We start from the raw sequence: 11,446 nt of genomic DNA on the forward strand, positions 1-11,446 counted from the left end.
CGGCAGGGCCGAGCGGGCGCGCGGCAAATTCGAACGCGGGCGCGGGCCGGGCGCGAGCGCGGCGGCGGAAGGGGCGACGGTTATTTCCGTTGCGTCCGTTAGCGGCTGGAGCGAGCGCGGCGCGCGTCTGCGCTCGGCTCCATGGCGACTCCCCCCAAGCGCGGGCGGCTGGAGAGCAGGGTTAAGAAGATCGCCGTCGAGGGCAACATCGGTGAGTCGGGGCTGGGGGGCGCGGGGAGGCGGCGGCCTCCGGAGGGGCTCCTCCCGCCGATGCGGGGCCTCTGCGGCGTTTGCGCGGCTGCCGGCCGGGATTTACCCGTAGGAGAGGTTCGCGGTCAGGCTGGGAGGTGGGAGCCGCGTAGGTGAGCGGCATCGCGAGAGCGGGGCGGGAAATAACGTGGGAAACGTAAGGCTGCCGACCTAAGAGTTGGGGGTGGGGGGGTGGAGAGGCTGAGGGGTTGTTCGCCGGCTGTGGGCGGCAGGGAGGGCGGCCTCCCGGCTCTGAGCAGCTCCACCCGGAGCGTTTCTGCAGCGGGCGGAGGGCTAACCGTGTCTGTGCTGCATCTTCCCTTTGGACAGCTACCCTTCTGCTTTGTTTGGGTTTCGGGGGGCTTAAAATACCGCCTACAACATCTTCTGGCCTGAGAGCAGAGCGCCGAGGAAACGTAGCTTTCCAGATCAAGCTGAGGTCTCGCTAGGGCACTAAACTAGGGGTTTAGTGGGGTGGTAGGTGGACGACTGGACTAGATGGAGGTTTTCCAGCCTTGGTGGTTCTGTGATCATAGAATCATAGAATCATAGGATGCCTTAGTTTGGAAGGGACCTAAAAGCCCACCAAGTTCCAACTCCCAGCTGCGGATCAGGCTCACTTGTGCCCCATCCAATCCGGCCCTGAATGCCTCCAGGGATGGGGCGCCCACAGCCTCCCTGGGCTGTGCAGTGCCTCACTGCCCTCTGAGTAAAGAGTTTCTTTCGCACTTCTAATCTAAAGGCCCTCTTTTAGTTTAAAGCCATTCCTCCGTGTCCTATTGCTGCCTGCCCGTGTAAAAGGCTTTTTTCCCTCTTTTTTTGTAAGCTCCCTAGGTAATTGATATAGCGATCGTTACCTTTTTGATACAGCTGCTAAAAGAATTAAGAAAAAAAAAAAAAAAAGAGGAAAAAAGTTTCAATTCTTTGATGATTTGTGACTGTCTCTGAATCATGTTTATTATGAAATCAAATGATGTGTGTGGGTGTGGGACACTTGTTTATGGTACCTGGAAATAGTTGTTTAGTTGCTAAAGGATAATCATACCTGATGCTATTCTTCTGGAATGCTTTTTTCTACAGCTGCTGGAAAATCAACATTTGTGAATATTCTCAAACAAGCTGATGAGGGATGGGAAGTTGTTCCTGAGCCTGTAGCTAGATGGTGCAATGTTCAACAAAACTCTGAAGAGGATTGTGAGGTATGGTAAAAGTGTGAGGTGAAACTTTCTCTTAAAAGCCAGTTTAACATTCTTCTAACATCAAACGCAGTGATCTTCCAAAAGAATGGGAATTTTGGAAAGCATGTAGTAACATCACTTTCTTCATGGATTATTTTTGTATTGCCTGGATTATCTTTGTAGATCTCGATACTGGTTTAGGTGAGTTAGGGTTGTGATCTTCAGTTGGTTCATTGTTAGACCTTCTACTTCAACTGATATACTGTGGGATAAATGGCATTCAGCATTAGGTGATAAAAGCCTATCATCTATTACATGCAAAAGCAAGGGATAAAAAAAATTACGTAGGCGGTACGTTTAGCGTCTGTGAACAAACCAGATGAGAACAATTCTAAAAGATATCCTTGAAAACACCTAGGAAATAATGTTTGGGTTTTTTTTCTTCTGTCAAGAAGAATATATTTTGATTAAGTAAGTGTAGTCTTTTAATGAAGGCCTGCTGTTTCATACTTCCCTTATATTCTTTCAGAGTTAAACATTTTCTTTTGTTTGTTCTTGTTCATGACAGTAAAGCGAATCAAAAACCAAAACTTTCATTTAAGAACTAAGCCAGCAAGCTACTTGAATAGGTTTCTCAGGTGTTTTAGATTTTCTTCACTGCCCTCAGCCAGCAGTTAAGAATCTGCACCAACCAGCAGCACTCTATTAGGGAAGCAGAGGAGTGAGTAGGAGGGACCAAAGTAAGAGAACTCATGGATAAGGACCTCCTAATAATAAGATAATTTGGCTGGTTTAAAGAAACCACTTACACTATATATATGACTTATAAAATTAGTCAGGAAATACTTTTAAATACTTTAAAAAAAAGAAAAAAGATGGTGTGTTTGTGCATATGTTTGTGGGTAGCTTTTGGTCTTGCGTGTTGTCAGTAGTTTGTAATGTTCTCCTCGCTATCTAATTCATGCAGTAGCAGAATAACACAGTGCTGAACACCAGTTACGCTCCTAGTAAGACAAATGTTGTCTGGTAGGAACAATAGGCTTTTTTGGGGGCTTTTTGTTGTTTTTTTTCCCTCCTTTTTCCTTTGCTTATCTGAAAATAATAATCAATGTTTAGGATCTTGGTTGTTTCTCTTTAAATGTAGTTTCATATCAAAAAGTGTATTTTCACTTCTCTATCTTTAATAAAGTTTGTTGTCCTTTCATTGTCCTCAAAAAAAACTCCAAGCTGGCAAGTTCATCTTCGCAGTGTTTTTGTAAGAAAGAGGTATTTTATTGCTTTTGTTAGTTCTTAAGAAAGCTACATTGAGACTCAAAATACAGATGACTTAATTCTGCACTTTCAAATATATATTTTCCAAGAACATTGAAATCTTTTCCAGAGTGTAGGTCTGTAAATTCTCACTGGCAAAATTGAAAGGTAAGGACCTTGTGACTTGTGAAAGGATTCTGTAGCTGCAGCTATTCTGGTTGGTTAGAGTGCGGGGACGTATCTTGGGTAGCAAAACCAGACCGTTGTCCTGAGCAGATTTCAGCCCCATGAAGACAGGTCTTCATAGAATGACCTGAGATGAAAAGGACCACAATGATCATCTAGTTTCAACCCCCCCTGTTGTGTGCAGGATCACCAGCCATCAGACCAGGCTGCCCAGAGCCACATCCAGCCTGGCCTTGAATGCCTCCAGAGATGGGGCATCCACAACCTCTGTGGGCAACCTGTTCCAGTACTACACCACTCTTTGTGTAAAAAGCAGTGCTTGAGCGATTCAGGTAGTAGGATAGCCTGGGGGCTGCACTGCATAGATGTCTCCTTTTGGAGGCTTAGAAAGTTTTAGTGCAGTTGATAGTAATAATGTGTCACCTGGCCTCAGTGTCAGAGTGTAATGCTGGGCATGCTTAATTTACTTGGGTAGGTAAGTCGCAGGAAATTAGAGAGGAAGATAAAGCCTGGAATTGTTCAATTTACCTGCTATCACTTAAGATGTGACATCTAACACAAGTCCAAATATTGAGATATTTTCAAACATCTGGAGATAACTTAGCAAAAAAATTCAGTCAGAAGCAATTGTCTTTGATAGGCTTCATTTTTTAGAAAAGCTGAAGTACACAGCTTTTGGATGACTGATTGGCTGCTGCAAGGTTTTTGAGCAGCATTCTGTGGGCTTTGCCCTGGAGTCTGTTCTAAACCTCCCAGGTAAGGTGAGAACATCTTAAAATACTGCATCAGCAGCTGTTATCAATCATAACTGTGGTGTAACTATTAAACTGTAATACGTAGGAAAACAAAAATAGCTCAGTTTCAAAATTATACTTGTCAGAGTGAAAGCAACGTGGATTTTTTCACAATGTCACTGACTTTGTCCTGGTAAGTTGTTCTTTTTAATAAAGTTTTTAAATAGTGATCAAAGTGTTGGTAAGTTTTTTGTTGTGTTTTTTTCTTTGTTCTTGGGCATTGTAACTGTAGTTTTCATAGTGTTCAGTTGGATGCAGTAGGAGAAGTAACGTTACTGCTGCTTATGCACTGGATACAAACAGGGCTGAAAGGTAAATGATGCAATTATAAACCTGAAATAGAGGCTGGATGGATGTAGTAAGAGGTAGTAGAGTAATTCTATTTTAGCTTAATATTGTACTTTCCCAACTTTGAAAGGGTCAATATATTTGTTTAAAAACAGGAACTGACTACATCACAGAAGAGTGGTGGAAATGTGCTTCAGATGATGTATGAGAAACCGGAGAGGTGGTCTTTCACTTTCCAGATGTACGCGTGTCTCAGCAGGATTCGGGCTCAGCTCAAATCCATTGATGGCAAACTCAGAGAGGCAGAGAATCCTGTGGTGTTCTTTGAGCGATCTGTCTATAGTGACAGGTATGTTGGAGTTCCAGTCCTTGAAGCAAAGAGCAAAATCCTCCTAAATAAAACATAGGAGTAAATAAGGAGTGCTTTTGTCATTACTTTCGTCTTAATTTTGTTGCAGATGAATATCAATATTGGAATATCAATAAATGGCATGTTAGCATTCTCTCATTTGTTTTGACAGGGAGTAGATTTTACTTATATGAGGATTTATAACTTTGTTGCATAACCTTGATTAACTGTTTCTTATTCTTTCTGGGTAGGTTTTTTTATGGTTTCTGCATGCATGCTTCCTTTTAAAGAAAAAAGAGTAGGCATCAAGAATAGCCAGGAGCAATTTCTTTGTATTTTTTTTGTTCGCTCTTGTTTTCTTTTACACTTCATGAAAGAGGTCTGGCTGTTTCATATTGCTCTACCTCTCAGTTTCTTGTTTTAGAAGGCTAGATTTGATCACTGAACACTATCACATAATTCTGAAGAGTTTACTGTGTTTTGATTTATTGTAAATAAGTTACCGCAGTGTTTCAGTGGCTTATTAAGTAAATTATTCCTGAGCTCCAAATATTACTGCTTTTTATGGACACTGCTGTGGGCAACTACAAGGGATAGAGTTGAAGGACGAGGAAACCAACTGTTTATTTCCAGTCCAAATGTACATAAAAGTGAGAAAGCTACAGCGTTCAGCTTAACTAATTACCATCCCGTACATCAGGCAAAGTGATAACTGTATTTAAGCTTAGTTCTATTTACCTAAATCTTTTGTCTTCACAGATATATCTTTGCAGCTAATTTATATGAGTCTGATTGTATGAATGAAACTGAGTGGACTATTTACCAAGACTGGCATGACTGGATGAATAAGCAGTTTGGTCAAAGCTTAGCACTGGATGGGATTATTTATCTCAGAGCCACTCCTGAGGTAAGGAATAAGAATTTATGACCACAAAGATAATGAGAGTATGCGTTCTATTCCTTGCCAGAAAAATGGTCCTTGTGTATGTTTTCACATAAGTATTTTCTGTAAAGTGCAAATTTTAACTATGATTCGAGGACTTTTTAAAGTGACTGAAGAATAACGTGCTTGTAAGCAATACTGGTAAGGTCATGGTTGTGTGTTATTGAATCTCATTGTATCTTTGTTTTAGGGATTGCTTTTGGTGTCTAAGAAGAGGAAACAGTTGAGCAGTTCACCTTGAAATTTTGTTGTTGTTTTTTTGTTTTTTTTTTTGAAATCCTGAGCCTACCCTTAAATTTCACTGTAAGAATCCTAATGATGAGAGTTCAGTTTCCAGGAAACTGCTACAATTGGACCTATAATAGTTAAATTATTTCTAATATGGTCTGGAAATACTTAGAATGTTCTTAGAAGCCTGGATATTTGTAAATAAAATTTGATGGTAATGGTTTTATAACTGTAGAAGTAGGTTGTTTACATGATAAACAAAACAGAAAGTACTTTTGGTAATAAAGGAGGTGAAAAGTACAAAATTAGCTCCAGGAACTTCTCTGTGATAGAATAATTAGTAGTCAGTGCCCCAGCAAATGTGAGATGAGTGTTTGTGAAGCTCTCTGAGCAGGAGTAATGGAGCTAAGCTAGATTAGCGCGAGTGCTTGATGTGCTGCTTCAATGCAGTGCTTTGGTGTTTGGGTGTCTAATCGGTTTTAAAAGAAGTTAACATAGGAAGTGCAGTTCTTGAGTATGAAGATTGCTCAAGAGGAGGAAAAAAAAAGTTAGAAAAAGCAGGACTGAAACAAAGTATTGCATCCAAAAACTGAGTTCTTCAGAGACAGAAATACATAATAAGACTTTGAAGTGCCATTCTGTAATGTCATGTTTTTTTTTCTGTTCTTTTTCCTTGCAATACTCTGGTCTCCTTCCTTCTTTTTATAAAAGCTAATTTGAGAGATTCCTTACAGTGGAGAAATAATGCAAAATGTCTCATAGAACCATTATATTTGAAAAGGCCAATAAGGTCATCTAATCCAACCATCACCACCATACACTGAGTTGCATAACTCAGTGCAACATCTTCCCTTTTCTTGAAAACCTCTGGGGACAGTCCTTCTCCTTGGGTCCTTTTGTTTTGAAAGTAGTCAGTGAGTTGGCTCAATCTGCTGAGCTGGAGCAATGTTTCTATGCTCCTAAGGTCAGCAGCAAGTTGAATGTTTGTTTTCAGTACATTTAGCACCATAGTAAGGTTAGAAGAAACAAAACAAAGAGTCTGGACTAGAGAACTAGACTTTCTCTGCATGTCTGCAAAAACAACCAATCTTTTTATAATTTTGCGTTTAGAAATGCTTAAATAGGATTTACTTGCGTGGAAGAGATGAAGAGCAAGAAATTCCTATTGAATATCTGGAGAAGCTTCACTACAAACACGAAAGCTGGCTTCAGCATAAGACATTGCGGTAGGACTTGTTTAACAATTACTTTGGGATGGTTAAGTAGTATTAAGGATGCTCCCTAATGCTTTTTCTACCAGTGAAGCTTCAGCTTGTCCTTAGATACATAAGGTTAAACCTTAGGAATATTTCTATCTATACATCCTTAGTGATATTGTTTTTATGGCATATTGTTTATTGCGAGGACATTTAATATGCATTCAGTTCTTTTCACATAGAGCTCTAAATAGCTGATGATTCAGTTGAGTTCATTCCAATGTCTGATTTAACTGATCTAAAGGTGCTGGTGAAACAACCTGTTCAGAGATCAATATTGTATTCTCGGAGCTACACTGTAAATTTATCTTCTTACTATTCAGAATTAATAGTAATTCAAATGTGCAGCTCTTTTTCGTGGGTTCTTAACAACAAAAACTGGTGGAGTTGCAAAATGCATATTTTTTTCTGCAGTGAATAATGTTTTCTGTTTTTCTGTTCCAATACAGAACAGATTTTGAATATCTACGAGAAATACCTATTTTAACATTAGATGTTAATGAAGACTTCAAAGGCAAAAAGGACAGATATGATCACATGACTGAAAAGGTAAAGTCTGATGAAACAGAACATACTAATTATTTACATTAATTGCAAACCTGTCAAGATGAATTTGGGGGAAAAAAATGCTGTCTATTCAGTATGAAAGGAATCTAATGTGGGATTCCTGTTTGCCTGAAGTTCTCTTGGCTCAAAAAGGTGTAATACAAAATGCATTTTAAAATAAGGCCATACCATCAAGTGGTCTCCACATTTCAACAGTTCAGGTGTCTGATGGTTGAATCACTGTGGGATTCAGCTGAGGATAACTTGATGGGTTTGAGTAGTTGCAGTCAGTTTTACAGCCCTTAGCAATGGTAAGTGCACGTTTTTCCATTCTTTGGCCATAAATTGTTTACTTCATAAGAAAAGCAGCTTTGTCCTTTGGTCTCAGTTTATCTAGTGTGAAGTAGAGCCGTTCACCTGATTGAAATTAGACTTCATTTGCTCTTTTAAAACTTGTTGACTGGTGGAATAACTAATCATCCCAACTGTGGAGCTGATATTCTTACCATCTGCACTAGGCCAGGCTCAGACACCTAAGTAGGGATTTCAGAGTTCAGTCCATTGAGGCTGTTAGGCTATTTTTAGTATTTCCCAGGCATTATCTCACAGCTGCTGTGCTCTTCATGAGGCTGGGTGTTTTGTCCTTTAATGTGTGCTTACAGGTCTTGGGTCCTCACTGGTCATTTTGTGTTGCCTGCTCTTCACTGGTCATTTTGTGTTGCCTGCACTTCTCTGTTGCGATGTTCACTTTTAAAGACCAGTTCTGAACCAGAGCCTACTGTGCAAATTATTTTGATTAGGTTTCTCATGCAGTGCTACTGCTGTTACTTTCTACAATAGAGAATGGCTATCCCATGATAGTCTTCTAGTTAGAGTATTGGGACAGTTGTATGTTCTGGATTTGACCTCTTTTTCTACCTCCTTGAGCCATGAAGGAGGAGAAAAATAGTCACAATTGTAGAATATGATCCAAGATCTGTTTCCATTTCACATCAGGAATTTGGATGAACGATTAGGACAAAATGTTTACAGATGTGTTCCTGGTAGGAACGCTTCTGCCAATAGAATCATGCCATGTTCTCTAGTTAATTGTTGATTCCTTTCTATGCAGTAGTCTTGTTTAAGCAGATGGGGAGGGGATGATGCTTCTAGTTCTGGCTGTATTACAGTGTAATTGCTAGAATGTTTTAGAATCTCTTGAGAGATGGCATTTTCTCTAGACACTTGGTTTCCTGGGATCTGTAATGCCTCAGTTATTACATCTTTTAAAAAGGTTGTCTTGACTACACTGCCACCTCTTACATTTATACTGGGAAGAGGGGCTGGCAGTTGCACAACAAAAAAAGCACACCTACCAGTGATAAGAGTGTTCTCAGTACATTATCTTCCTGCAGCCTTTGGTAGCAATCTGAATGTAGGATGTTGTCTAAACTAAACTTGCAGGCATGATGCTAGCCTGCTGCTTGGCACTCTGCCTGCTTTGGATACAGTTCTCATGCAACTGTATGGATGGCGCTGTAGTGGATCTTGGTGGTCTGAATGGAATCCGTAAACCTTTCAGTCATGGTTCTGTATACCATCTTGTGTGCCAGAACTTCAGTATTAATTTTTAGGTAACTGGCCATTTGATTTGTTCTCCATGCACAGGATGTTGAGTTTAACATTTGCAGGAATATTCATGGTATTGTTCTACAGTATCAGCTCTTTTTGAAGGACTGATTTTGCTAGGTATTGCTTTATTATTTATTTGTCAACCTCAAATTCTGAGGAATGCATTGTCTGGATGCACTTGGCTCTTCTTTAAGAGCAGTGTTGTGATAGTGGGTGTGACTTGGTGTTTTTGAAATGACGGAGTTTTTGAACTGGTCATTATCTTCTCTGTGGTTAGATTAGACCAGCATTTAAGGTAATTCAGTTGTGATGGAGGGTTGTAGTTCAGGACAATGAGTGTCATTCCGATGCGTCGCTCTCCACACCTGCTAAATTACAGGCATGGTGGCCAAAGGAGTTTATAATGGACAAGAAATGTCATGGGCAACTCTAAACTTATTTTTCTCAGCTTCTGCTCCTGTGTCCTGTGGTACAGAGTAAAGCAATGGAGAGGTAAATGTGGTTGCTGTGTATTTGTGTTGATGAATTCCTTTTTGTTTGACAATATGTTTCTTTTTGCAGGTGAAGGAATTTTTGAGCACATTATAATCCTCTTTGAAGCACAGACGGGGCCAAACTGTTCCAAACATCTGTGTGATCAAAGACTGAAGTAAAACTTCTGCTTTTTTAGAATGCCTCTGGAGAGGCAGGACTCAACTCTTTTGATTTAGTTGTGAGAAACAAGCAAACTTTGTGGATAGAGAAATTATGAAATAAATCGGTAGATCTATTCAGTATTATACCAAGTAGTACGAACAGATTGTGAAGATATTAGAGTTCTGAGAGTTTCTGGATATTCTGCCTGTCTATTAATCAGACCAATAAGTTCTTCTGGAATATTTTTACTGCATTTTTTTTTTTTTATTTATTTTGTGCCCAATAGCTATTTAATTTTCAAGATTATAGTGGGGTTTTTTGGATCTCCTGTGAAGTATTTTAGTGGAGTTGACTTGTTTCTTATGTCTTATTTTCTGAGGAAGAAAACATTAAAAAAAACATCACTGGTGAGGGAATTTTAATATATCCAGGAGTTTTATATTACAAGGTATATAAAAAGTAATCTAACAGTTTTGATAGGTGAAGTTTGCAGAATACACTGAACTGAAACAAATCCAAATGTCTGGAATGCTGTAGATGTGGAATTTTGATTTTCATCTATGTTTTCATTTTGCACTGCAAGATAGGATATTAAGAGGCTTTCAGTTCTCTAGCATGTGTTGGTTTTTTTCCCCTCAACTCTTCATAATACAGAGCTGGTTTTGGTTGTTGGTAAGTCCTCTTTTCCTGTAGAGGAATGTGGTTCTCATACTGCAAATGAAAGAAGAAAATCTTTTGGATGATGATCATCTCTAAATGAAGTGTTTCTAAACATTTACTTAACCAAGTTTTGAATGTCAGTGGCTTTCTGCTTCTGTTATAGCTTCTTCATTTGTTTGCTAGCTGTTATAATAATACTGCAATTTTTTGTATAGGCGGTCCTTAACCATCATCTTATAGTAAGAAGGGGAGAACTTTGTGGAATAACTGTTCTAGTGCATTTTGTTTCATTAACTCAGTCCTTTTTGTTTCAGGTATAGAAAATATAAACTCTACAGGGTGTGAATCTTTAGTGTCATATGTGCTATTTTCTGCAGCTTTAGACACTTCTGAGTGATTGCACAGTTGGCTTTTGAATGCAATACTTTTATTGTATGTAAAGCATTTTATTGTCTGTTGCGATGCCCGTGTAACTTCCTTATTTGTGAGGAGAATTCTTCATTTGTCATTGGAATTGTGCTGGCATTCTCCAGCTGTTGACTGAAAAATAAAAATGGTTGGAAAGACTTTTTTGACGTTTAATGTTGTTAGCTCCCTGTCTCCTAAGGCAAATGGTGTAGGTTGTTGGTTTGTAATACTAGTACCATGCATTAATTTGAGATGATGTATGCTTGGAGTATTTACTAGTATTTCTGTTGCACTGTGACTGGCTTCAGGATTTTTCTTGTGTGGGAATTAATGGCTATGGGATAGAGGTAAAGGATTGTATAAAATGTATCATATGTGTATTTCCTGATTGGTGGGAGTGTTTTGTGTAATGTGTTCCTGATAGCAGCATGTAGCATCATTACGGTAGAAGTACTGTTTATGACTTCCAGATTGTCTGCTAAAGAAGAAGGATTATTGGATTGAGGGGGGTGAAGATTCAGTTCAGATTTATTCGAAACACAGCATTTTAAAGTGTTCTTGGCAGCAGTCTAAATAGTAACAACTTATTTTGATTAACAGTGCAATTCTTCCTACTGGTTCAGCTGTCAAAATCTTGGATTTAATTACAGGAATTGGAATGACAGTGCTCATTTAAGAGAGTAAACAAGTCTGAGTTCTTATAAAGACTTCTTTCAAACCTGTCACAGAGTGCACACATGCTCTGTGGCAGGTTATCTGCATCCCATTCCAGAAAACTTTATGTAATCTCTCACTGCCAAATTTGAGTTTGAAGGAGCAAAGTCATGACCAATTACTAGAATGTTTTTAATTACTGTGAACAA

At 39.3% G+C, this 11,446-nt stretch overlaps 1 protein-coding gene across 1 annotated transcript; it reads left to right on the plus strand.

Annotated features, from left to right (window-relative positions):
* On the plus strand, window positions 1-10,741 carry DCK (deoxycytidine kinase). Its single transcript, XM_031596785.2, has 7 exons — window positions 1-211; window positions 1,330-1,448; window positions 4,102-4,295; window positions 5,055-5,202; window positions 6,577-6,692; window positions 7,172-7,271; window positions 9,441-10,741. Exons 1-7 carry the CDS (start codon window positions 142-144, stop codon window positions 9,465-9,467), a joined length of 774 nt encoding a protein of 257 aa, XP_031452645.1. The 5' UTR covers window positions 1-141; the 3' UTR covers window positions 9,468-10,741.
* Window positions 10,742-11,446: the final 705 nt, after the last annotated feature.

The sequence above is a fragment of the Phasianus colchicus genome, chromosome 4, assembly GCF_987193195.1.
Source record: "Phasianus colchicus chromosome 4, bPhaCol1.hap1.1, whole genome shotgun sequence".
NCBI lineage: Eukaryota > Metazoa > Chordata > Aves > Galliformes > Phasianidae > Phasianus > Phasianus colchicus.